General features: G+C 31.6%; 4 protein-coding genes across 4 annotated transcripts; 1 reads left to right on the top strand and 3 right to left on the bottom strand.

Annotated features, from left to right (window-relative positions):
• Nucleotides 1-2,425: 2,425 nt before the first annotated feature.
• LOC105783338 (uncharacterized) lies at nt 2,426-4,176 on the bottom strand. Its single transcript, XM_012608738.2, has 4 exons — nt 4,020-4,176; nt 3,802-3,933; nt 2,711-2,908; nt 2,426-2,615 (listed from the first exon to the last, which is right to left on the bottom strand). The coding sequence occupies exons 1-4, from the start codon at nt 4,153-4,155 to the stop codon at nt 2,566-2,568; spliced, it is 516 nt and encodes a 171-aa protein (XP_012464192.1). The 5' UTR covers nt 4,156-4,176; the 3' UTR covers nt 2,426-2,565.
• Nucleotides 4,177-5,770: 1,594 nt separating this feature from the next.
• On the bottom strand, nt 5,771-13,140 carry LOC105783337 (very-long-chain aldehyde decarbonylase CER3). Its single transcript, XM_012608735.2, has 10 exons — nt 12,812-13,140; nt 12,482-12,705; nt 11,393-11,845; nt 10,529-10,656; nt 10,185-10,441; nt 9,906-10,013; nt 7,902-8,108; nt 7,402-7,512; nt 6,755-6,928; nt 5,771-6,034 (listed from the first exon to the last, which is right to left on the bottom strand). The coding sequence occupies exons 1-10, from the start codon at nt 12,860-12,862 to the stop codon at nt 5,864-5,866; spliced, it is 1,884 nt and encodes a 627-aa protein (XP_012464189.1). The 5' UTR covers nt 12,863-13,140; the 3' UTR covers nt 5,771-5,863.
• A 2,730-nt stretch (nt 13,141-15,870) lies between these two features.
• On the bottom strand, nt 15,871-18,619 carry LOC105781247 (tetraspanin-8). The gene is made up of 2 exons (XM_012605789.2): nt 18,036-18,619; nt 15,871-16,178 (listed from the first exon to the last, which is right to left on the bottom strand). Exons 1-2 carry the CDS (start codon nt 18,546-18,548, stop codon nt 15,894-15,896), a joined length of 798 nt encoding a protein of 265 aa, XP_012461243.1. The 5' UTR covers nt 18,549-18,619; the 3' UTR covers nt 15,871-15,893.
• Nucleotides 18,620-20,979: 2,360 nt separating this feature from the next.
• LOC105783412 (probable serine/threonine-protein kinase PBL17) lies at nt 20,980-26,722 on the top strand. Its single transcript, XM_012608854.2, has 6 exons — nt 20,980-21,370; nt 22,736-23,064; nt 23,965-24,100; nt 24,293-24,429; nt 24,968-25,091; nt 25,956-26,722. Exons 1-6 carry the CDS (start codon nt 21,313-21,315, stop codon nt 26,450-26,452), a joined length of 1,281 nt encoding a protein of 426 aa, XP_012464308.1. The 5' UTR covers nt 20,980-21,312; the 3' UTR covers nt 26,453-26,722.
• Nucleotides 26,723-27,400: the final 678 nt, after the last annotated feature.

Genomic DNA, 27,400 nt, shown 5'->3' with positions numbered 1-27,400 from the left:
AAAATGACATGTTTCATCTTTATTTATTTGTGTGTTGTAGGCAACCACAATAGCAAGCAAGAATAAAGGTTGGTGTAGAGGTGCTCATGGGTCGGGCGGCCCGGCCCGGCCTGACGGCCCGCCCGAAATATGGGAGGGTTTGGGTAAAAATATAGGCCCGAAATATGGGCTTGGGCAAAAAAACGAGGCCCGATTAAAAAACGGGCCGGGCCTCGGGCACAACTTTTTTGGCCCGAGCCCGGCCCGACCCGGCCCGAATATAATAAATATTTTTTTATTTTTTTAATTTTAAAATACTTTTTTTAAATTTTAAAATTTTTAAATTTTTTTAAAATACTTTTAATTTTTTTAATTTTAAAATATTTTTAAAATACTTTTTTTAATTTTTGTTTTAATTTTTAAAATAAATTTTTGGTATTTATTTAATAAACGGGCCGGGCCCGGGCTTATGAATTTTTTCCCGGGCCGAGCCTGGGCAAAATTCCAGGCCCATATTTCGTGCCGGGCCCGGCCCGGCCTGAACCCGGCCCGGCCCATGAGCACCTCTAGGTTGGTGCGTCTATTTCTTTTTTTTTCTTTTGTTGTTTTGCTCTTCTCTTCTCTTCTTTGATGGTAACAAAAAAACTCAAACTGTTACTTCTTTTTAAATTAGGAAAAATTGAGTTTTAGGGAAAAATTTTGTACTCTATTTCATTAATTTTCTTGAATTTTTCTCATCCTAGCTGAACATCCACGCTGGCATTTAAAATCTATTTTAACTGTCACGTTGAACTGTCATTTAGGAGGTAACAGATATTAATGACAGCGTGACCATTTTGTAACAAAACGATAACGTAAGTGACTAAAATGTAAAATTTTAAATATAAATAATCAAAATGTAACCCGAGGCAAACAAAAATAACTATTTTGATAAATTATCCATCTAAATAAAATTCTTCCTCAAATACATCCTAAGTTTAATTGGTAATTAAATTATAAATCAATTAAATTGATAAATTTTCAAATTGTAAAAAAAATCATATATTAGAAAGATTATATAAATAATTTAATTTATTTTAAAATAAATTTATGACTATTTTACCCATCTAACTCAAAAAAATTAATATTTACAAAAATGACTCTAGTTTAAAAACATTCACTCAAATGACCTAAAATGAATAATAAATTTGAGTTATGGGGACTAGATGGCTGACACCACTAATTTTTATTAAAAAAATAATATTTAGGTTTTAAACACTAGGTGGCCGGCACTCACGTATTTTTAAAAATTTTTTTTTGGGTGCTGACACATTGATGGCCGGCACCCTTTATTTGATTAAAAAATTCATTTTTTTGAGGTTTGAGGCACCGGCCAACAAATGGTCAAAGTCACCCAACAAAAGAGATGAGAATATTGCAACATTAACCCCTCCTTGTCTTCCTATCTTTTTTATTTCCCCAGTTCAATTACATATTTTATATTTTAAAATAATATTGGATTACTTATCATATTGTTAATTATTATTGCATTGCTGGCATTATTATTAAATTAAAATTTAATTTAAATTTAATATGCACAATTAAATTAAACTTTTTTGATAAAATTACAATCTACTTTAATGATTTTCATCTTTTATAATACTAAATTATTGTTCTTTTATTTTAAAAATAACGAGTAATATATTTATACTTTTTTAAAAAATATATAAAGATGACGATCATCTAGTGTCCAAAACCTTAAAATTTATTTTTTAATTAAAAATAATGGTGTCGACCATCTAATCTCCTGTTTATTTCAAATCATTTGGGTCAAATATTTTTGAATCGGAGTAATTTTAATAAATATTATTATTATTTAATTCCCACATAATGAGTCTAAGAAATTCTAGTATTTTCTAGTATTATTTATATTCTCACCTGAAACTATAAAATGATGAGGTCACAATAATAACACATGTCGTTTTAATACAATGTGAACAAATGAAAATCATCACAATACCACATATGTTTTTTTCAACGTGGCATTTCTAAATTCCACATGAATTCCATGTGACCTACTTAAAACCTCAAACATATAAGTTATATCAATTTACACAAATTTGTAAATATGATCTTAATTAAAATAATAAAATCGAAATTATAATAATTATGACATTTAAAATTTAAAATTAAAATAGTATATATAAATATATGATTTAGACCTCATCACACGAAATATCCCAAACGATGAATCAAGCTTAAACTGCATCGACCCAGTCGAGCGAGATGAGTTCTAGTACAGTCCAAAACTCTTGGAAGTTGGAATATGTGGACATATTAATTTATTCACTGTCTTTATCAAGACGTTACCATTTGGCACTATCCTCGATTCATATATATTTAAAGTAGGCTCATAGTATCCACAAATCTAGCCACCCTCATATGGGCGGCTGTCGGTTGTTCCAAGTGGACATCAATGGCGCTTATTTCATTATATATATATGAAGTGATCTACATAGTATACAAATGTCACTATAGTATGAGCATGAATTCATCTTGTTCATTTACCTAATATTTTTTTACAACGATCTATAATGTGCTAGATTTTTACTCAACAGCAAGCTTCCTCACCTTCATATGATCTGCCATTGCTTTTCCTGTAAACAAATGATAATATAACAAATGGGACCTTGTCATGCACGTCGGTCCGCGAAAAAAAAGAGCGTTGGAAGTGGTTTTAAGAATGTGATACCTGACATGGGCGTCGAGCAACGGTGGTGGTAAACCATGTGCTCCACCGTTTCTCCTTGTGCTACTGTTTGATTGTCGGTGGGACGAGCGTCTTCGTGTGGTTGTTCCTCCTCTGCTAGAGCGTTAGCTGACTCGGTGTTTAATGTTGTTTTTGTTGTGGCGACTTCCACGGTGACCTTGCTAATGCATTGGATTTGTTCTGAATAAAAAGATGCAACAAAATATTTAGGGAATATCACATATTTGTATAATGTTACATGAATTTCATGGCGGCCGCGGCCAACACCGGCTTCTATACTCCATCGACGGAATACCGAATCTATCTCATTGGAATATCTAAAGATCACGATTTATTTTTGTATTCTAACATTAGAAGTAGAGCATGGAAAGGCTATCGGAGCCACCATGGTTCGGGCAAAATTAGACGAGGCCAGTTGTAATATGCACGCATTAAACTCGAGGAGACGATTCAACCACCATTTTTATAAATTTTAACACCATACTTCACTGTACTTGCACAAACAGGATGTGCATTTACTGGGAAAATTTTACATTCCCTTAATACACCGAGTAAGTTATGGTGGTTCAAGACGGTTCACTTTGTCAAGATGACGGATGGAGGAACTGGGTTTTGGGATCGGAGGTCTTTGAATGTTAGCGGGAAAGTGCTTGGTATAGGGTTGCTTTTCTCTCTCATTAGGGGCTCCTCTAATCCCAAGATGCCCGGCGTTAAGCTGGTAAGTCGTACCAAAGTGTAGGTAAGGTGGCGCCATGTTTAGATCCTGTCGAGCTCAGGGACGAAGGTAGGGATTAGGCAGGGCCTCGGTCCCTTAAAATGAAAATTTTATGTTTCAATCTCTTCAAAATCTGTAAAATTACAATTTAGCCTCAAAAATGGTAAAATTTTAATTTAATCCGAAAGCGTGGCAAAGGTTGGGTTGGTCAAATGGTAGAATTCCAATATAAAGCCCTCTAATAAGTAAAGCATTAAATTTAAGCACCCAAAATTTCATAATTTTATTTCCAACCCTTAACAAAATCAAATTACATTTTATTTCAAAGCAATAATAATAATAAATTAAAAACTAGTACCTGATGAAAGGGAACCCATTAGTTGAGAAGAAAGCAATGGTGCATACATATAAGTATCAGATTTCATATACTTGTCAACCATCTTTAACACCTTCTTCTTGTTTCCTTTAATGGGTTCTTTCAATTTCGGTCCTTCAAAAAAAAAAAAAAGGGTATGCCCCCATTGATGCAAAAAATAAAAAGAAACTAGAAAAAAGCTTCATTAAAAAAACAAGTACCTGATGAGATTGAAGGAGAAATGAGAGGAGCAAACATGTAATTATCGGATTTCAAGTAATTAAAAACATTGGTCAAGAGTTTGGCTTGTTTGGTGTTCTTTTGAACACCCAATGAAACTCTCTTTGATTTCTCCATTGTTTTTTAAAAGAAGTTGGATTTAGCAGATGAAGGGGGAGATAAAAATGATGAACAGAGGTTTTAATGGCGGTTGGATTTTGGACAGTGTCGGTGTTTTATGAACTGCCACGTGTCCTCCAGTTTTGTTCTTTTTCCACCACGTGGAAACAACTAAAGTCTTGCTGTTTCTTTTCCCTTTATCCAGGTTACACTGATTTTTTAATAGGGTAAATTCCATAGGTAGTCCTTCATTCAGTAAATAATTTTTATTTTAGGCACCCAAAATTAAAAAAATTACAATTAAAGTATTCACATTATATAATTAGGTTATTTTGGTCATTTGCATTAAAATCACAAACGATAAGCTGATGTAGCTGTTAAAAAATTAGTATAATAATAAATTTAGTTCTCAATTTTATATATTATATCGATTTAATCATAATTTTAAAAATTAACTTTCAAAATTTACGAATAATTTCAATTTTATCCTGAAAATCTTTTTCGTACCATCCATGAACCACTATCCATCAGATGAAATATAATCCTTTTAATTGAATGATTCAGATCTGTTAAAACCTGAACAACATCCAACAAGTTCCATGTCTTCTAGCACTATCAGATTATGAATAAATTAAAAATATTTGTAAAGATTTTAAGATTCAAAATGAGAATATTTATAAAATTTGAGAGTTAATTTTTAAAATCTTGATTAAACCGATATAATATGTAAGAGTTAAGGATAAAATTTGTTGTTATATCGATTTTTTAATTGCCTCGTAAACTTGTCGTTTGTGATTTTAACGAGAGTGACCAAAATGGCCGAATTATATAATGTGGGTGCTTAAATTACAAATTTTTATTTTAAGTGCTTAAAATAATTTTTTAATAGTTAAGTGATTATTATGTAGTTTACACTTTTTAATATAATAGATGGGTTTAATTTTAATTAAATAAATTATCAAAAAATTCAATCGGTTAAACTATCAATTCATTCGGTTTTGTTACTTTATTCGACTAGGAGCAAATTATAAATTAATATATGATTAAATTGTACTTTAACCTCCTTCAAAATGAAAAAAATATATGTTAAGTCCCTTTAAAAATAATGTAATCATAAATTAATACATGATAAAATTTTATTCTGACTTATAAAAAACTTATAAATCAATTTCAACCCCTTAAAAAAATTCTGGATTCATCCCTAAATTAAACCGATTCGGAGTGGTTCAATAAAAAATCAATTCAATTTTTTCGAACTGATATACCATATGGTTCCTAATCTAACCGGTCAGACTGTACGGTTTATTAGCCTTTCGCGAGGCTTTGTCTAGTACTGGATTGAGGTCCTCAGCTGTTTTTTCTGATCTTTGTAGTTGGGTATGTTGTTTTGTTGGCCTTTGTTTATATGGAAATTTTGTTCTCGTTTTACTTGTACAATTAAAGGGTTAATACTCACGCATCCCATAACTCTATTGAGTTAATAATGAGTAGTTATAACAAAAAAAAAAATAGAAAAGAAAAATAACCTTCCTATATTACTTGCATTGCACTCTATCAATTTAAAGTGTATCATATTTGTTTTCCTCCAAACACTGTATATTTTAATAAAGAGAATAAAACCACAAACCAAATATATGTTTCAATTTTCAAAATAAAAAATATATATATTTAAATTTTCTCCTTCATTGTTTGATGGTTATTTATTGATGACAAAGAATTTTTTTTTTCAATTGTTTACACTTGAGACTGGCTTTAAACCATGTTTGAGAGCAGCTTCCCATACAAGATCAATCCTATCCACATCAATTGCTCCAACTTCATGGTGACTCCAGCCTTCTAGCTGATGAACTACACCTCCTGCATGGCATGCATGCACCACTCCTCGCTCCATTGTATACTGTTTCGATAGGATCAATCATTATCAATAAGAAGAACATACGCATTTAGATAAGATAAGGGATGAAGCCAGAATTTTTTTTGGGTAAAATACATTAATAGTTATCCAACTATGTTTCTTTTTTGTCACCTAACTATGAAAAGTTAAAAATCATCACTCAATTATTCAATTTTGTGTTTTTTAGTCACCTAACTATCTTGGGTTCTTCGGTGCTTCTATTTTTATGTAAGTTAATTGGTGACCAAAAAAGATAAAATTATTGGGTGACAATTTTATAAGTTTTCATAGTTGGGTGACCTCTACTATAGTTTACCCAAATTTTTTGGAGGGGCTAGAATTAAATTATATATTTTTATAAGAACTAAAATGCACTTCACCATTATAATTTTTTAAAAGAGTAGATCAAAATTTATCATTTTGGAAGTTAAAAGTGCAATTTTATCATGTGTACAAACTTAAAACTTATACATCTTAGAGAGTAAAATTGAAATTTTTTCATTTTAAAGGAGGACAAAACTTCGCTACCCTTTTGAAATTGTCTTTAGATGAGACTCAAAGTTGAAACCTCAAAACTTTTAAGTTCTCAATCTTATGGAACTCAAGGTATTATTATATTGATTTTTTTGGTAAATATTATTATATTGATTCTGATGTTTCATTCATTTCATTAATAATAATTAGGTAGGGGATGGAAGATTCGGGGTTGGGGGAGGAGAGTACCTCACAAGAACCAAGGCCTTCAACATCAGGTGGCAACCTCATGGCAGCTAGATCACCGTAGGTGCAGTCTCTTCTGATAGGCAAAATGGGCGGTACAACAAATTGATGGAAATGGGTTCCTGATGGAGCCCAGCTTTGCTCCCATGGTGTTATCCACTTCCCCACTATCCATGTCTGTTTAAAATTTTCATTACAACCATTTCAATCATCATTAGTATGTAATATTACATACGTAGAGGGCCAGACAAGACCAAACCATCAACACGTTTTGTATTTTTTTTTTTTGAGTTTTTGTCTCTTATTTCCATAAAAAGGTTAAGTACTTGAAGTGATCTTAATAGGGTTCACAAAAATGTTTCATTGGATGTTCAAGAAGATAAATCATGCGTAATTGTGTATAGTTAGACTCAAATTCATGCCTTATAGTATATAGAGCTTTTTTGGGTGAAACAACTACTACTTAGGTTAATCATACATCGCATGTGATTAGTCTTCTCACACACCCCATAAGACGTTCATGCTCTATAAACCTATCGTATCCTTAAAAACTCAGTTGACTCATTCTGTGAACCTATTTGAGCTTTTAATAGAGCCAGGAGGCAACCCACAACGATATACAGGGATCATGCATATATGTATTCTCATACCTTACAATTTTGAGCAGCTTGGTACTTGGTCACTTGCACTAAATAGTTTTGGCAATCCACGGGGGTTTCCTTTAGTATTTTTTGAAACCTTTCGGTCGATGAAGTCAACATCTGCATATTATATGTACATGTTTAAGTCATAAGCAATTACTTTATTAGTACTTTTGTAATGATTATATTTTTTTAGAATATGAAAAGTTGGGTGAAGAGTAACTTAATTTAAGGCTAAGTCACACTAAAAGCGCTAATAAATTCTCAACCAACTAAACATGTAGTTAACGACATTGAGGTTGATTCATGACATGTGCAATAATGCTAGAGTGGCTAACACTAGAATTGGTCACCAATAAAGCAAACATATCTAGATATTTTGTTTGATGCAAAAAAGTTCTTAGTTAACAAGTATATCAGGAAAGAACTAACTATAGACGATGACATTGTACGAACTAACTGAACTAAACAATCCGGTAAAGAGCAAAGTTTCGAGTTAAAAGACTTACAAGAACACGAACTCTTTTCCTACAGAGGTAGAGAGCGGTTGCTCTACCGAGCTTTGAGGTGGCTCCTGTTAGAAACACTTCTTTAACATCCTTGGAAAATTCATTAAGGATAACCGCAGCCGTCAAGGTATTGCCATGAACCACTCTCACTTTAAGCTCTGGATGCTTGTTAACAAACAGTGTCCCTCCTCCGTTCAGAGCCTCGTTCTACACGATTCAGTTGAAACCCACTAAATGTAGTCATTACATTGCTGTATTTTATTTCACAGATATTAAAGCCTTGCATGGATGCGTGCGTGGTTTGGACAGTAAAATAGGTGGTGGGTTAAATTCTACGTCATTTTCTGTCCCAATACTTTTCAAATCTTAAAATTCTAGTCCTCACTAGACCTGTCCATGGCCGGGCGGCCCGGCCCGGCCCGGCCCGACAGCCCTCCCGAAATATGGGAGGGTTCGGGTAAAAATATAGGCCCGAAATATGGGCTTGGGCTAAAAACGGGCCAGGCCTCGGGCACCACTTTTATGGCCTGGGCCCAGCCCGAATATAATAAATATATATTTTTTATTTTTATTTTTTAATTTTAAAATACTTTTAAAATATTTTTTTATTTTTAAAATAAATTTTTAATGTTTATTAAAAATGGGCCAGGTCGGGCCGGGCTCGGGCTTATGATATTTTCTCGGGCCGGGCATGGGCAAAATTTCAAGCACATATTTCGGGCCGGGCCGAGGCCGGGGCTAGGAGACGGGCCAAAAAAATTTTCGGACCCGGCCTGAACCCAGCCCATGGACAGGTCTAGTCCTCACCAACGATAACTTAAATGTATTAAGTTTTTCTATCTTCAAAATTTGATGTGGTAGACATATTATCATATGTGAATGCCATGTCAGCTTGTTATTTCCACATATTACTCACTAAAAATTCAATTAATGGATTAGTAATGGTTATTTATGTCGGACTAAAAATTTAAAAATCGAAAGGTATAGGGACTTAAAATGATTCAATTGAAGAATACAGACTAAATCTACAACTGTGTGGATAATACAAGACTACTAATTGAATTTAAATATACTGGATTTAACTACTATTGTTTGGTTCAAGATTAAAATTTCAAAATTTAAAAATACTGAAACTAAAATTGACCGATTCAAAAAGTACACGAACTAAAATTAATCAAATTAAAATACATATACTAAATTCATAATTTTCATAAAATATAAAACTAATAGTAAAATTGCATGCATGCATTCATTCATTTCCGTTTACAGTGTTTAGAGGTGGTAGGGACATAAATTATTTGAAGTCACAAGTTAATTGTGATCATAATTACATTATAATAAATCATAATACATAATATGCATAATCTTTTGCTATAAAAGTTTTTCATCTGATAATAGGGCAGATCTAAGGGTTGGTCCTTAAAATGGAAATTTTTTATTTAAGTTCTTTATAATTTATAAAATTTTAATTAGTAATGATAAAATTATACTTTAACCCCAAAAATGATAAAATTTGATTTAATTCTTTAAAAATTATAAAAATATAAATTATTAAATGACAAAATTATATTTTTACTATCATAAAATATATAATTTAATTCCGACCTCTAAAAAATTCGGACTTCACTCCCATACAATAATACTTTTTGAGTACAAAGAGCTTCAACATGCATAACATTTTGGACAGAACACATTTATTACGTAAATAGTGTAATAAATATAATACATAAAGTACAGTATTCCTCCCAAGTCCCAACTACCAACCACCATGTCAAAGCTCTAGGGCCCATTTAAAACATATATTCTATTATGTTTTATATTATTACACAATTAATCGGATCTTTATTTAGTTAAAAATTTATAATAAAAAAATCACCCTTTTTTATAAAATAATAAATATTTTTATGATGATTATTTATTTATTTATTATGTAAAATCTAGAAAAATAAAATTAAAAAAAATTAAAATATTTAATATCTTAATTTTACCATTTCAAAGACTGACCTTATTTAAAGCGGCGAGGCTAATAACCTTGACCCCCAATCTGTCCGCCCTTAATATGGCTTCCTCTATGTGCTTGTTGATGCCCTTTGTTGCAAATGGTAAGAAATACTGCAATAATTAATCAATTAATAATCTAATTAGCTAACGAGGCTTTGATAATATTGATTTTTATGTTCTATATATTTAACTCTCAGTACGTGTGAATCATTTTCAAAATCGTTCTAATTTTACTTGTAATTATACTTATAAACTTGGTTAATAGATTAGTAGCGGATTAACCTGAAAGCCGAACCTAGGAACGACCCATGTCTGGTGCAAACGGCCGCGAAGATTGTAGAAAGAGAAGAGGAAGGTCTTAGACCAACCCCACATCACTAGCATTATGATAAACGTAAGTGGCCAAAACGGTAGCAGAAACATCCTCATGCAAAATGGGGTCGACGCAAATGATCTTAACGCAAACGGTGTATGCATTGCCGACATTATGTCCACCACATGTGCTAGGAACACAAAATCCGGTACCCTCCCGTTTTTTCCTACAAAAATATCCTCATAATAATATAATTCATTTTATATATGATAGGATATTCTAATAATTTCTCAATTAATGAAATTCAATCTACCAGAATTTGAGGTAATTTTCTTATGTAGCTCCAATGATTTGGTGTTAAGTGTACTCCCCAGTGCATCAAACAGCGGCATGAACAGACAAAAATTGGTCTCCATCTCTGTGTGGTGAAGACTATGATACCTGGCATAACATAACATTGCTCATTAATGGTGCCAACTAAGAAACCGGTCCTGGTTTGTTTTTGACAAAGACAAGCTATTGTTTTAATTAAAGACATATAATTAAGGTCAACCACCATCAAGTTGTAATAGTAACCGCGGTGCTGACTTGATTAAGACGATGTGTTTATTTTTAGTAAGATAAAAAATAATGGTGACGGTAAAATAAATTACTGTAATTGTAAAATTAAAAATTTTATCACATTACAACCACCGCACATCTAAAGAGGACAAAAAAATGATATTGTTGAAGAATAATTTATGTTTATTAAGTAGCAATAACTGTTAGCACTTATGCATACTTAACGATCCAAAAAACTTCATTAACTTAACCTACTTTCGTTGGGAAAACTTTAAATGAACTTTCCTTCTCACAACTTGCAACTTTTTCTTTTTCCTACCATTACCTAAAATAACCAAACTAAAAATTTGGGAAGAAATTCCTTGTCCCCCAATATAAAAAATTATTTATATAGTCCCTTCAACTTTTACGAATAGTTTTAAAATTACATTCCGCCGCTATTTATTATTCATTTTTGGCGCGTTTAAAACAATTTTTCGGTTGTCCTTACCTAGAAACAATATTTTTGAGAGAGATAATTATAAATCCTGAAAGGATTAATCTTTATGAACTGTGTAAACGAACAAAAAAGAACATTCAATCATAAAAAAAAAAAGGTTTATAGTTATTTACTTACGTGGGGGTATAGATGAAATATCTAAGTAAAGGTAACTTATTGAAAACTTCATGTGGGACAACTTCAGCATTGGAGTGTCCAAGGCACCTGAAAAAATCAAAAACCAAAACATGGCCATAGATCATCGCCGTGGATCCATAACCCATCAGAATCGATCCCGTTATCGGAATCCCGATCACTGTACATAACACTAGGTGCTCTAATGGTGTTGCATGTCCAGCTGTAAAAGGATGGGGTACTGGTGATGAATGGTGAAGTGAATGATAATGGTTGAAAAGGTAGGGTTTATGAAAAAATCTATGTGCCCAATAATACAAAGGTTCTGAAATGGTAACATGTAGTAACAATGAAGCAATAAACCCCTTTAGGTTCCATAAAGGAAGTGTATTTAAAGATGGGAATATCAAACTGGCCATTGAAGCTAACATAGCTTGAAGGATTATGAAATTATCCCTGCAACATAACAATAATATAATTCAGATTATATATTTTTTATTTTAGTGTAAGTTGTACTAAATTATGGGTAAATTTTTGTTTTGGTCACTTAATTAAAAAAATTTACAATTTGGTCATTTAATTATTCAAAACTTTTGATTTTAATTATTGGACCGCTAAGTATTTTTTTCGAAGTTCTGCCAGCGAGCTCCAAGTGACGATTAGACAATTGAAACGGTAGATCAGTACCCATTAACGAGTAGAAGAACATACCTTAGATCCAAGTTAATTTAACGGTTAGTGCTGGAGACCTGAGGAAAAAGTTGTTTGAATTTTGGTTCGTAGATTCATGACGTCTAAATTTGTTTTATGAAAAAAAATTTGAATTGTAGAAGAGAAGCAAAAAGAGAGCTTTCGATTTGTGCAAGCACTGCAAACAAAGAAAGCCATATAACATCGATTTTAACAATCCAATAACTTAAATGAAAACTTTTTGAATAGTTTAATGATCAAATTGTAATTTGTTTTAGTTAATTGACCAAAACAAAAACTTACTGATAATCCTGTAACGATGTAGTTTACCTTTATTTTATTGGAATTTTACATTGGAAATAATATTTCATGTATGTTATATATATATATATATATACATACCAGTCCCATTCATCGTCGATTTGCTTGAAATCAACACCTTGTTGCTTGATCCAACGGTTGCGAGTTAAAAAAAACATGTTGTTGTAAGAGCTCCATAGTTGATGAATGAGCCCTCTCAGTGTACATATAAGGAGTATATGAATACACCATAGATCCTTAAGTATATTATCCTCATACATCCATGAATACCATGCTTTTGCAGCTAAAGGACCGTAAAGTATATACTTTGATCGCCACACACACAAAACAATTCAAGACAAAAAACCAATATCAGCAACATACATACACATACGCATATATATATATATATAGATTTAGAGATATAGGTACCTTGAAAATTCCCAAGTGCTCCCAAGGCCAAGCTGACAGTGGTGCAACCATGCTTGCGGCAGAGAATAGGGTTCAAAAAAGAAGGGGTTCCAAGAAAAAAGGAAACAAAAAATGTAGCTGGCAATAAGGAAAAAAAGATAGGGTTACAGCTAAGTGTCTTAAATTTTTAATCAGAGCTATTTGGGAACAGTTATGGAAGAAGCAAAAAAAGAAAAGAAAAAGGGAGGGGGGTGAATGATGATGACCCGCAGTTCTTATCTTCTAACTGGGCACAGCTGTTGTGATGGGTGTAAATAGCTTTTAAGGAATTAATGGCTCTAGTGGTTGGGTCTGGAAGAGGGTGTGGGGAGATATATATATATATATATATGGAGGGAGGAGAGAGAAGGGTTCGATATTTTAATCCCATCGGATCAGAAATTGATGGGGTAACGGTTTGGGAATGGTTTTGAATTAATTTAATTGGAAATTGGTACCAACAGATTTTTTTTAAATTTTCAATATTTTATTTTTTCTTTTGAATTTTTAATTAAATCAGTCGCACCGATGAATTGATAATTTGACTGATTCGACCACCAGTTCTATTATTAAAAACATTAGTTCATTCATAGGATGGTGATAGACATGTTCATGGGTCGGGCCAGGTGATTTGACCCAGAGGCTTATCCGAAAAGTAGAAGGGTTTTGGAAAAAATATAAATCTGAAAAATGAGTTTAGTAAAAAAAAAAAACTGTTTAGAAAATAGGTTGAGCCTCGAGTTAGGTTTTTTGACTCGGGCCCGGCCCAACCTGAATTTGCAAAAAAAAAAATTGTTGTTTTATCATTGTTTTGTTGCCATTTCACTATTTTGTTGTTTTTGTTTGAAAATTGTATAACTCTTGTTTTATTGTTAATTTTCCTACTATTTTAGAGGTATTTGCTTATTAAATTGCATCTATCTTAATGTTATTTAAGTATAACGATTTTTTAAAATTTAATTTTGTTTTAATACTTACTATATCACTTGATTGGGTCCGGGCCCAGACTCAAGTGGGTCTTGATCCGCATTTTATGCGGTTCACACTTTGGGTTCGCATGTAAGGTGCTCGCGCGTTTCTATGGGCTACAAGATGTGGGTTTGCAAAACCATATAGGCAAACCCACATATTGAAAACACGTGTTAACTCTAGAATACGGTACGTGTCAGCATGCATGAGAACCTACCTTGATATCACATCCATGAACAATAACCATATCATATAAATACACAGCTCAACCATCTAAAGGGCCACACACTCTGAAGTACTCAAGAATTTTCAATTTGTCTCGTTTAGAAAATAGGCCAGGCCTCGAGTAAGATTTTTTGGCTCGGGGTTGACCCGACCTGAATTTGTAAAAAAAAAAAACAAACTAATGTTTTGTTGTTGTTTTCCTACTGTTTTTCTTCCATTTCACTATTATGTTGCTACTATTTTGTTGTTGTTATTTGAATATTGTATAACTTTTGTTTTATTGTTAATTTTACTACTATTTTAGAGGCATTTGCTTGTTAAGTTGCACATATTTTAATGTTATTTAATTATAAGACCTTTTTAAATTTATTTTCAATTTGTTGGAAAACATTTATTTTAATGTTTTTGATGTATTATATATTTTTAAAATTTTTTATATAAAATAAAATAAAATAAAATAAAATAAAATAAAATAATTTTAATACGAGTCGGACCGAACCCAAATTTAGCATCTATAATCTAGGTCGAGCTTGGGCAAAACATTAGGCCCGTTTTTCAGGCTGAGTTGAAACCTATCAAATGAACTTAAAATTTTGTTAGAGTCCAACCCAAGTCATGAACAAATCTTAATGGTGAAGATGAATTTATAAACAAACCCTTCTATCCATTAAATGTAAGAAGTTAATATAAAATGAGATTTTTCAACAACTTTCCTTTTTTTTTTTGTTAGATTGTGTTATTGTGCTTTTTAAGTTAGTAGATAGCAATTATTATTATTAAATAGTAATATATCCCCAACCGTCCGATTTAATTAGATTGATTAATTGTTTCAATTGATTCACAAATTAATTTATCTAATCTTGTATTTTAAATCGATATCTTAATTCAATCGATTTAACCATTCGATCTGATTCTCAAAATAGTAAAGGGCAATGGTGCCCTCTTTTGTCGAATCATGTGAAGATAAACTTTGATGCCGAACTTGATAGTAATGACTGAGTCGCTGGTTTTGGGGGCAATAGCTCAAGATGCCCAACTTCTTCTTCTTCTTCTTCTTCTTTTTTGGATAAATATCAAAATTATATATAAATTTTAATCTAATGTCTAATGCAATATATGAAATTTGATTTTGTGTGATTTTATACGTGAAACTTTGTTTTGATTCAATTTTCACAAACCAGTAACAACATTATTGAATTAGCACCATTTTACATTAATATATCGCATACACAAATAATTATATTAATTCGATATGAAAATAAGCATATGTATTCATTTATTTAAATATATACAATTGAATCAAAATTAAAGTTTTATTTATACATATGAATCACAATTCAAGTTTTATTTGTATAGTTGCACCAAATCAATATTCATGTATCAAATCAAGGTCGAAGCCAAGACCTTAACATGAAAAATTGCCCTTTAGTCATTTGAGAATTTGCAAAGTTTTAAGTTAAATTAATGGTAAAATTATATTTTGGTCCCTCCTAAAATTTAAAATTCAATTATGCTCTCCAAAAGCAAAAAGTTTATAGTTTAATTCCTTGAAAATTGCAAAATTTTACATTCAATAACAAATTACAATTTTAGCTCTCTTAAAATTTTATAATTCTAATTCAACCCTCCAAAAAAAAATATTTTGACTTCCCCTTTTATCAAATTGGACTAAAGTTCATATGTACATATGAACAACAATTCAAGTTTCATATATATAATTGCATCAAATCAAAATTGCACATTGAATCTGTATAAATTTAATATTTATTCTATAAATAAATAAATCAACAATTTTGTTTTTGAAAATATTTGTTAAAATCCAATTAAAAAATTAAATAAATAATGGAAACAAAGAGTGAAATATTCAACCTCAACCATGTTTGGCAGAGTTCCCTAAAGCACAAATACTAATAAAATAGAAAACGACGATGAAGATGCAGAACACGATGTTAACGACCGACGATTTCCTCCGAGAATCTTTGACGCCGTATATGACGCCGGCCTTGCATGACTGGCAGTCGAAGCACAGTGTCTTGTTGTCGTTATTCCATAGATTACAATCATTGTTCTTCGATGATCCACCGTTGTTTTTCGTCCACGTCGTCATTCCGCCATATACGAACCCACATTCGCTCGGTGGCTTACAACAACCTGACTGCAATTTATATATACAATCAGCCATTTCCATAATAACATTTTAATTTTATTGTAAAACCCATTTTTTATATTTTTTTTTATTCTTTATAACAATTTTATTGGTATAATTATAATTTGAACTTAGGTTATTCATGATGAAGATGAACATCCGATCAGTAGACAGAATGAAGCTAAAAATTTTATTTAGGGTTTAAGATAATATTATAAAATTTGAAAAAAATGCTTAAATTAAATTATTAATATTTCAAAAGGGCTAAAATTAGAATTTTTCCATTTAATCAAAAGTTAAAAAGAACTAAATTGAATATTTTAATTTTGGAAAGGGAGCTATAAAGCAAATTTTCCACTGATCCAAGGGGGTCAAGGCCCCTCCTTACCTCCATTTGACTTTGCCCTTGCCCTTGCTAATAATAACTTTTAATAAGTATGTTTGCTAAATTAATTTTCTATAAGAATTTTTTATCTCAAATTTTAGTAAAATTAATTCTATTTTTAAGTGAAATAAAAAATGTTAAATTATTATTTTAATAAAATATTTAAATTTTATATAAAATATATTAAAAATAAATTTTAATAAATGAAATTACATTAATAAATATTATTAAAGATATAATCTAAACCTCGAAAAAATCAGTTAAAAATATAATCGGAAAGTAGACTATCTCTAGTAACAAAATTGGACTTATATAATTATTTTTCACCCTTTTCATTTTGTTGTTGTTGTTATTTTAGTTGAAATATAATTTTAATTATTATTTAACATAACATATTTTTAATATATATTATTTAATTTAATTTAATTTTAATAATTTTTATTTATAATTAGTCAAGATCATTTTAATTATTTTTATTTAATTTGAATATAAATTTTAATGATTTATTGTATATACATTTTAATTTAATGTACTTGATGATCATTTTCTATTTTCATTTTATCATAATTGTTACGTTTGAATTAAAACACATATCAAACAATTGTTTTAAATTTGACCGCTACAGTAGTTAATCTCATCACCACTACCGTTTTCAATCTCATCAAAATTAAATTTACCATTTATCCAAAAGAATCCTGAAAATGATCTAAATGGAGAACATGATGACGACTTAATCTACTACAACTTTATGTATACTGCATGGTTAATACCAGAATTTAACCAAATGAACTCCATTGCTACTGTTCGGTCATTATTGGAATTTTAAAATTTAAAAAGTAAAAAGAATAAAATTGACCAATTCGAAAAGTATAAAAACTAAAATTAACTAATTAGAAAAATAGTAATAATTTGACCAACTCTGTTGTCTGTACTTGATTTTAGTTAAGAGTTTTTGTCTCTTGACTCTAGTCAAGTGATAGTATCTTTACTTGCTAATGTCATATAAGAGCATTTCTTATCAACAAACAAATACTAAAACATTTCTTTAGTGGACTAGACGCTCTTACTAAACTCTATGAACCCATTAAGGGCTTTTCGTAGAGTCAAGAGGCAAAAATTCAGACTAAAATTGAGTATATGCATCCCAGGAATAATACCTACATCGAGGGTCCTAGACTGGCCTTGAGAGAAATCTCCTCTCAACAGCCAAGTGGTAGTATTCTTATCCACTAATGCCATATAAGGGCATGGGTTTGAACCCTACCAAAGACAAATGCTAAAATATTTTCTTGATGGATCAAGCGCTCCCACTAAACTCCATGAATAGGGCTCTCTGCGAAGTTGAGAGACAAAAACCTAATGTTAAATCTAAATATAAACATTGGTTCAGAGAGCAACCTCCCATCGACAAAATCGAAACCAAAATGCAGAATGACTAGAAATGATAAAAATTATTGTAGAGGGATCAAAGAAAGAAATACCTGAATAGGAGTTAACTCATTCTGGTCTAATTCCGTGGCAGTACTATTAATTTGTCTTTCTTTTAAGTCAGTACAAACATTATGTTCAGGCACAGTTAAACAACTCTTAATACTTTCCCAGCTCTTTTCTTTTAAAATTGCCATAGCCAACCAATTAGGGTCATCGGGAAGTCGATATTCCTTATAACCCTCTCTGGTTTTCACTTCCTCCGCCCCTTTACTCGTCGCTATCATCGTAATCATAGAGAAGATGATGCCGACGATGATAACGAACATCATGAGGATAAGGTAAACAATAAGCAAGAACGTCACGTTGCAACACGCGCCGATTATACCCACCAGAGAAAAAAACATGAAGAAACCTCCGATTATGATCATTGGCTTAGCCATCACTTGATAACATTCCTCTGCACTCCCTTGGCTCATTGACACGCCGACGATGACCATCGGGATCGAGATAAGGAATGAAAGGAGGTTGACGAAGCCGACGATGTTGTTGCTTGTCTGCGGCATCGTGTCGGATGGGTTTTTTTTTTCCTCCGGTGAAAATGGAGGAAAAATTATTGATTGGAAATGAAAGAAAATTTGGGAGAGATCAAAAGGGATTAAAATAGGGAGAAATTTGAAGGAAAATTGATTGAAGAAGATGGGAAAATTTTTTTGTGTGGATTATCGAAGGTTACTGCGAAATTATTGTATACAACGCTGTACACGTCTTTTACGTGCCTGGGATATGCGGTGTTGTGTGTGATATCAGTCGGATTCATTGGTAAAAATTGTAATTATTTCATTATTCCGCTTTTTAAGTCATTACGATGAATTTATTTCATGTGTCACGGTCACGGATTAAAGTATATGACTAAAAAATAAAGAAAATTTCATAAAGATTAATTGATTAAATGAAATCTATCGAATTAATTTATAAAATATATAAAAAAATCATCTACTTAAAAGCTTTAGTAAGATAACGAAACCTTGTTTTTGTTTCATATGAAATCATGGTCACACATGGACTTGACATGTATATAATCCTTTGGTTTGTAAGTTGGTATTTAGGAAAGCATGCATGCATGGTGGCTTGGTTTGTTTTAGAGCTAATTTGAGTAGACATCCATGGATGTTATAAGCTTAACACGTGTATCAATATGTGTTTTGGGTTTGCATATGTTTGTTTAGGGGGTGGTGATGTATGCTATCTATGTGAGTGTACATTGTTTTGTTGTACGTATTTATGTGTGTGTCAAGTCGATGTTATGTTTGTGTGTTATAGTCATAAATCGACACATTTGTCTAAGGATGGTTAGAAATTTTGTTATATTTCTATTAGCATCGTGATGTAAATTTTTATTTTATTGTGCATATAATTTTCTAAGTGTATTTATATATATATATATATATATGATTATTCGAGGTTAATCGATGTTAATTTTTTAATTTTGAAAATAATAAGATAATATTTTTGAATTAATTTGATAAACCATTTTTTATTGTGTCGGTGAAATTCAATTGATGCTTGTTAATAATAAGAAACATAAAATTATATTATGAAATTTTAATTCACTCGAAAATTAAGTGTTTTGTTTCGAAGGGATTACAATTAAACATTAGATTTCTCATTTTTAAAATTTGAATTTCTTTTGACAATTGCGTAAATTAACATGGTACCAATTTTGGGAGTTGTAGGTGTGTTATAATTTTCTGTACTGTGTAATGACTTCCGCATCCACTTTGTTTTTTGGAATTCAACGTAGACCTAAGTTATCTTTTTAAAAAGATTTTAAATTTTTATTTTAAGAAAAAAATAATTTATAAGTGTCTGGTCACACTTAACTAAAAAAAATTCGCGACGGCTCTCTATTTTTAAATAAAACCCCACATTTTGCAAACTCAAACTTTTCTTTGGTAGCCATTTAGTTTCCATAAATGTTTGCGATTCTTTGAGATAACTTGTTACTAACATTAGATGGCCCAAGGCAATATAAGAGAGGTCTAGAGATGAGCCAATGGTACTCAAAAAGGGCATTGTAAGAATCATTTTTCGAAAAATGCCACATAAGTTTATCTTCAACTATTGAAGATCTAATAACGTTTTTTTTAATAGCCTCTCATTTCTTGTGGCTAAAACAAGATTGAAGAACATTATGCTTTCAAGATCTCTCATACAGAATCAATCAAACTTTTAACCATCAAAAAATTTATCTCATAAAAGAGAGAGAAAGTGGATGATCAGAAAGATGGCAAATCAAGAACCAATTGATTGTGTCAAATCATAATGTCATGACCGCTACCTATGTTTCATTGAAAACCTTTTTTGAGCAAGTTGATACCCCTCTTGAATGCTTCTCAAAAGTCGAGCTTGAGAATTTACCATTGCAAACTCTAAGCACAAAGATGAGGGAAAATAGATTTAAATAAATTTATACATACAAGGCTATTGTTATATTTTTGGGATTAAGTGAATAATTTATCAAATCAATTTTAATATCCGAACATAATACTAAAAATTAATATTATTATCTTTGGATATTAAAATATATAATTTTACTAAAAACAAGTACTAAATTAAATAAAAAATAGCGCAAATATCATATTAGAAAAATAATGTCAAACTTGGAAGACAAATGATTTATTAAGCCATCTAAAATTTGTAGTTTTTTATTGAAATAAATAACATTTTAACACTTAAATATCTAATGTATATTATTGTTATATTGAAATTTATTTTATTTTAATATCTAAAATATAAATTATACATATTTAAATTAAATTTTATTATTTAAAATTATTTAAAATATATTTTAATATAAAAATATTAACAGAAGGTGAACTTTGACGGCATTATCATGTTAAATCAAACTTTTAAAACACTTTTCCACTAACATTTCTCAAAAAGAATATTTTAAATTCAGACATGAATAGGAACCCATGTGCTTATGTGTCCCTTGTATGATATTTACCCAATCCAACCGCCCCCAAAGAATAGTACTGGTAACTCTTCAGAGTAAACCTTAATATCATAGTTTAATCCTCCTTTTTTTAATCTTAGATTTTGGGGTATTATTGATTCCCCCTTTGCTTTGTGTTGGTTTCCCTTTTTGGTAAAATTGGATCGCTGCATTTTCTGGCAGAGATTCGGTCTTAGATCTGATCCCATTGACTAAGATCTTACTTCTTTTAGAATGAGATAAGATGCCCCTATGAACTATAATGTGATACTGAGCAATGGGTTGGGTAAAAATCCGAATTTAGATTAATTTTTAAAGTGTGGGTCGGATTAATGGGGACTTGTTTTAGCATTGAAGAAGAGCCGCACAGATCTCTCAGCAACCCTCCAGGTTACACTTGTGGTTTTCAACTCTTGTTCTAAGTATTATGCTTATGTTTTTATGCTTTTATGGTGGTTTGGTTTTCTGTGTGTTTTCTTTTTACTTTGTTTCCCTGCTCTCGGTGTTGTTATTCTATTTGGAACTTTGTGTGTTGATTGGTAGAAGTTTATTAGGCTTTTGACATTGTTCAATGTTCACAGATGGCGTTCTCTGGTTTTGATTTGTGATTGTGATTCATTTGAGGTTGAAATTTTGTGAAATGGTGTTAAATTGGAGAGTTGTAGTGTGGAAGATTTTAATCAAGATGATTGCGGGTTTGTTTTTCATAATTTAGTTCACAACTTGTTATACGCCCTACATTTGCAAAAAAAAAAAAAAACTAAAATCTATTGCAGAGAACTAGAGAATCATGACGGTACGGGTGTGTTTGGTTGAGTGGAAAAGAGAGAAGGATGGAAAAGGAGAATGGAAAAAAGAAAAGAAAATGAACTTTTGAGTGTGCTTAGTAGGGAAGAAAAGTGAGAGAATCATGATCCTCTTTTATTATTGTTGAGGGGAGGCTGACTATTTCTGTAGAAGTTTCGAAATGTTGTTATTCGGGAGCCGACTAATTCCTCAACGAGTCAGTATTGTTCTCGGTCAAAGTTTTGTCTCCTAATTCTGCGGAGAGCCTGAGTGCCTCAGGCAGGATCAAGTGGTAACATACTTGCCCATTGTTGCCATTTAAGGTGCATGGGTTCAAAAACTACTAAGCACGGATGCTCATGTCCCCTTGGTAGGTGGTTGTGCACCATGTATGGTCCGATCTTATGAGGTGCTCTTGCTCTACTGAACTTGCTGCCTTAAGCATTCAGGCTCTTTGTAGAATCAGGAGACAGAAACTTGACTGGGGACAATACGATCTATTGAGGGATTCGTTGGCTCCCGACAGATTATACTTCGAAGATTTTCCCATAAAGAATCGGCCTCCATTCAACAATTTTAATGCAAAAAAGTAAATTGTTTCAAATTAAAATGTTAATAGGAGAGAACATGAGAGATGTTAGTTAAATGTATTAATTTTTTAAAATTTATATTCTTTCCATCTCATTTTTCAATTCTATCAAGTAATGAATAGAAATAAAAAGTATATTTTCTATCATTCTACTTTTCTAGTTTTTCCATTTATGATCTTTTTAATTTTCTTTTCATCTTATCAAGCAAAGCCTAATTGTTTAGGTAGAATTTGAACAACCTATAGAAGGTTGAACTCAAAGTTGTTTCCATTTATGCCATGTGTGACCAATCTTTTCTAATCCGCATTATGGAATTATTGAATAAGATGGATGTTGATGTTCCATGCTTGTAATATTTCTTTATTATGAACAACTTCAGATGGAGGACGTAAAACTTCTGCATCCTCAAGAAAAGAAGAAATGGCGAACTCACCTATAACCAAAACCCCAAGCTTCATTGCTTTGACAGCTAAGGATGTCAAAGATCTACGGCAGAATCCCGGATATAGCAATGTTGATATATTCTCATATCAAGAGATGAGGTTAGCTACAAAGCAATTTCGGCCAGACTATATTCTCGGTGATGGTGGCTTTGGGGTTGTTTACAAAGGAGTAATAGATGAGAATGTGAGACCTGCTTACAAATCTACAGCTGTTGCTGTCAAGGAGCTTAATCCTGACGGGTTCCAAGGTGACAGAGAATGGCTGGTAATCTCCTTGTATAGTTTAATCGGCTTCTTCATGTAGTTCTTTTAATTTGAAGTGGTGTTTTTTCGTATCTACATATATGTATACATAGTCTTTCAAGTCTGTTAATTTTTGTTTTTGTAGACTTAGGATAGCTGCCTTGGGTTAGATAAAAAAAGAAGTATTGTTTAAGCATTAAATTAATGTGTTATATAGGTATGTAAATACTTTTAGGCTGGTGAATATACTTGAGAGGTCCCTCTATTATATGGACCTGATCAAATTAGTTCCTCTACTATTAAATGGATCAATTTGATTTTGTACTATTTAAAAGAATCAAATAAGGTCAAATTGAAATAGAGTTAACATTTACTATTTAAAAATATCATTTATTGTTTAACAGAGTTAATATATTTGAAGTTTTTACGATTTTGTAGATGAAATCTTTTGTCTGGAATTAAATTGCAATTGAGAAAAATAATTTTCAAGACATTTTCTTATACAGTAGATGTTAACTCTTTTACAATTTGGATTTCTTTGATTCTTTTTAATAGTATAAGGACTAAATTGATCCATTTAATAATAAAGTGACTAATTTGATCTAATCCTTATAATACAGGGACCTCCCAGGTACTTTAACCCTTTAGGCATATACAAAATTTTAAAAGATTGATCTGGTTTTTCATATTATTTTATATTTGAGAAATATTTCATCTAGAAACAGCTGTTTATGTTGCTATTTCTCATTTTATGGATACATACATGATTCAACAACAATTAGTCAAGCAGTAAATGGGGACCTGAAAAAGAACTTTTATCAAGTTGATATGTTAGATTGTTATGTACCTTCCTTTCTTTCATCATTTAGAATAAATGTTCAAGATCTTTTTGTAGTTTGTACCTCAATCTTTGTTTTTGCAGGCTGAAGTCAACTATTTAGGGCAACTTAGCCATCCAAATCTTGTGAAGCTCATTGGATATTGCTGTGAGGATGAACATCGGCTGCTTGTCTATGAATACATGGCAAGTGGAAGCCTCGAAAAACATCTTTTTCGGAGTAAGTATAAGGGAAAAAAAGTGATTTGAAGTCTATGTTTACGAGATAAATTACACTATGAAGCTTTTATATAACAACGTATGCATTGACATGTCTGCAAGCGGATTGAGATGATGCAAGTACTGTGTACACTTTCCGCTATACAAAAAATGGAAGCATTTTTTATTTACTGTATTTATTCTTGGTTGTTAGGGGTTGGTTGTAGTTTGACATGGTCAAAAAGAATGAAGATTGCTTTAGATGCAGCAAAAGGTCTTGCTTTTCTCCATGATGCAGAACGACCCATCATATACCGTGATTTCAAGACATCAAACATCTTGCTAGATGAGGTTATCATCATTTCTCTGTTATTCATAGGTTAGCTGTAAATTATCGAGTGCATGCTATTTATGGAATCTTTATTAATAAGAAGACGGTAAAAGTACCATAGAGGCTCTTGTACTAGGAGTTGGATTGTATTTTGCTTCCTCTACTAAAAAAGTGGCAAATTAGTTTTTATACACTAGATCAAGGAGCAAACTAGTCATTTTCTTAAAAATTCTATCAATTTCTTTTGTTAAAAATTGGTCCTTGTACATTAACATGATGTATATGTCACTGTTTGGTTATTACATCAACCTTGTCAGTTTTTAACCGTATAAATGGATGCAATTTTTAATAGAAGGATCAATTTGCTCTTTGTTTTAACATACAGAGACTAAATTACCAATTTTTTTAGTAGAGGGGGTAAAATGCAATCCAACTCCTAATACAGTGGCTTCTATGGTACATTTACCGAGGAAGATTAATAAACTGGTATATGATCACATATGACTAGATCTTTGGAAGTTTTAGTTTTTATTTCTAAATATGCATTGTAACATGTAGGACTTCAATGCAAAGCTCTCGGACTTTGGACTCGCGAAGGAGGGACCGATGGGAGACAAAACCCATGTGTCAACACGAGTGATGGGCACATATGGATATGCTGCTCCCGAATATGTGATGACCGGTTAGTAATTTAATTAATTGTTCTGTTTCAAGGCAACTGAAAATCTTCATCATTGCAAAATAAATTAGGTACATTCTTAATCAATTAATAGTAGTTTTTCTCTTAGACAAGAGCTTAAAAACTCGACTGGGGTTTAGTGGTAATTAACATTATGTTTGGTTTAGTGGAAGCTGGAAGCAAATTCCGAGTTTCCTTTCTCTTGTTTTTGTAGAACATGTACCTGGTGTTGTGGTAGCATACATCTTGATATTCCGAAAATGCAATTTACACTATGTGAAATCATATGACAAAAGTCTCTACTAATTTTCGAAGGATTTCAACTTTATTTTCACAGCCAAATGTTTGTGTTATAGAGCAGTTCTGTGATGGGTAAAAGTACCATAAAGACCCTTGTACTAGGAGTTGGATTGCATTTTGTTTCCTTTACTCAAAAAAATGGGCTAATTAATTATTGTACGTTAAATCAAAGAGCAAACTGATCTTTCTGTTAAAAATTTAATCAATTTCTATAGTTAAACACAGGTCTCTCTCTATGTTGGCGTGAGGTACATGTAGCACACCACGCATAACTGTTTGGTTATTTTATTAGCCACACTAGTTTTTAACAGCAGAAATGGATGAAATTTTAACAAAATGGATCTATTTGCCTTTTGATCTAATGTATAAGGACTAATTTACCCATTTTTCGAGTAAAATAGGCAAAATGCAATTTAACTCCAAGTTCAAGGGCCTCTATAGTACTTTTTATCTTCTGTGGTGCTCTTCTTTTGTTAAATCCTTTTATAAACTTACTCTTAATGTTTAAGCTATGTCGGTCCTAAAACCGATAAAGGCTAACCAAGTTGCAGTAATTGATATGACCAGGCCATTTAACGGCAAGAAGTGATGTTTACGGATTTGGAGTAGTGTTACTCGAAATGCTCCTTGGAAGGAGAGCAATGGACAAGAGCAGGCCTAGTCGAGAACATAACCTAGTCGAGTGGGCTCGTCCTCTCTTAATCCGTAACAAGAAGCTTATGAGGATCTTAGACCCTAGAATGGAAGGTCAGTACTCAGCTAGAACTGCAATGAAGGTAGCCAATTTAGCATACCAATGCCTTAGCCCAAACCCAAAAGGGAGGCCTGTAATGAACCAAGTGGTCGAACTACTCGAGACTTTCCAGACAAAAGCAAGAGATGAAGAGACAATGATTAACAGCGGGGGCGGTGGCATAACCCTATACGAAGCTCCCAGTAAGTCATCACCTCACTCCCGGAACCCCGCGAGAAGCGAAAGTCACAGGGAAACGAGTGCAGCACAAGGAAGCAAACTGGAAAACGAAAGAAGCAAGAGTGAACCTCCGAAAGAGGTTGATCTTTAAAATCCTCCGAGTTTTGAAGCCGAAGAACCCACCAAAGGTTGAACCTGTAGAAGGAAAAAAAAAGGGTGGAAACTTAAAACTTGCAGTGCAAGTAAAGTTGTGTCAACTCTCCAATGGAAGGAAGGTTTGTTGTATTCTATTATCTGTTTTTCTTTTCTTTTAAATTAACAGTAGGGTTTTTCTTTCAAACTTTTGTGTTTGAAGATGAAGCTGCAAGTTGTAGTTTTTGTTTTTTTCACCTTCAATATGAAAATTTTAATTTAATATTCATTTTCCTCTGCTATCCATCAAATTCATGGTTTATATGTACAGTACAAATCTCTTGACTGTTTCCAGCTTATTTTTGCATGGTTATGCCTGTTTAGACAAGTTCAGGTGTTTCTACTTTATGAACTCACGGACATTCTCAACACTCGATAGAGTTAGAAGATAAAACTCAGATCAAAGATGATATGAATTAGTCGCTATACTATATATTCCTTTGCCGGAAAAATGATCAAATTAGTTTTTGAATGTTAGATGGAAGAGTAAAACGGTCCATGTATTATATTTTAGATTGTATTTGGTATCTTAACTTTTAAATTTTTATTCAATTTGGTTCTTATTCATTTATTTTGAACAAATTGATCCTCAATCTTTAATTGTTAACGTGATACTATTTTGACTTAAGTTTCATGTCGACAAAAAATAATTTTTTAAAAATTTAAAAAAATTAAAATTTTCAAAATTATTTCATAAATTTTAGAATTATACTTTTATTATGATTTTTTTATTTTAAATTTCTATAATTTTTAAATTATTTTTGACTTGAAATATACGATAAAATAATGTCATGTCAAGAAAATGGATCAAATTGAATAAAAATATAAAGATTGATAATTAAATTTGTTATTATACTTTATATAAAAATATCAAAATAAACCTTTAACGGAACAATTTTAACTCGAA

The sequence above is a fragment of the Gossypium raimondii genome, chromosome 13, assembly GCF_025698545.1.
Source record: "Gossypium raimondii isolate GPD5lz chromosome 13, ASM2569854v1, whole genome shotgun sequence".
NCBI lineage: Eukaryota > Viridiplantae > Streptophyta > Magnoliopsida > Malvales > Malvaceae > Gossypium > Gossypium raimondii.
This window is presented reverse-complemented; position numbering and strand designations above follow the sequence as displayed.

Coding starts and splice junctions, on each gene's coding strand:
- LOC105783338 (XM_012608738.2), bottom strand. CDS start 4,155: ATGGAGAAATCAAAGAGAGTTTCATTGGGTGTTCAAAAGAACACCAAA. Junction 2,909..3,801: donor AATGGGTTCCCTTTCATCAG/GTACTAGTTTTT, acceptor CTTTTTATTCAG/AACAAATCCAATGCATTAGC. Junction 2,616..2,710: donor TTGCTCGACGCCCATGTCAG/GTATCACATTCT, acceptor ATTTGTTTACAG/GAAAAGCAATGGCAGATCAT.
- LOC105783337 (XM_012608735.2), bottom strand. CDS start 12,862: ATGGTTGCACCACTGTCAGCTTGGCCTTGGGAGCACTTGGGAATTTTC. Junction 8,109..9,905: donor GCCTCGCCGCTTTAAATAAG/GTCAGTCTTTGA, acceptor TGAATCGTGTAG/AACGAGGCTCTGAACGGAGG. Junction 6,035..6,754: donor AAGGCCTTGGTTCTTGTGAG/GTACTCTCCTCC, acceptor CTATCGAAACAG/TATACAATGGAGCGAGGAGT.
- LOC105781247 (XM_012605789.2), bottom strand. CDS start 18,548: ATGCCGCAGACAAGCAACAACATCGTCGGCTTCGTCAACCTCCTTTCA. Junction 16,179..18,035: donor ATGAGTTAACTCCTATTCAG/GTATTTCTTTCT, acceptor TATAAATTGCAG/TCAGGTTGTTGTAAGCCACC.
- LOC105783412 (XM_012608854.2), top strand. CDS start 21,313: ATGGGGACTTGTTTTAGCATTGAAGAAGAGCCGCACAGATCTCTCAGC. Junction 23,065..23,964: donor AAGGTGACAGAGAATGGCTG/GTAATCTCCTTG, acceptor TTGTTTTTGCAG/GCTGAAGTCAACTATTTAGG. Junction 24,101..24,292: donor CGAAAAACATCTTTTTCGGA/GTAAGTATAAGG, acceptor CTTGGTTGTTAG/GGGTTGGTTGTAGTTTGACA.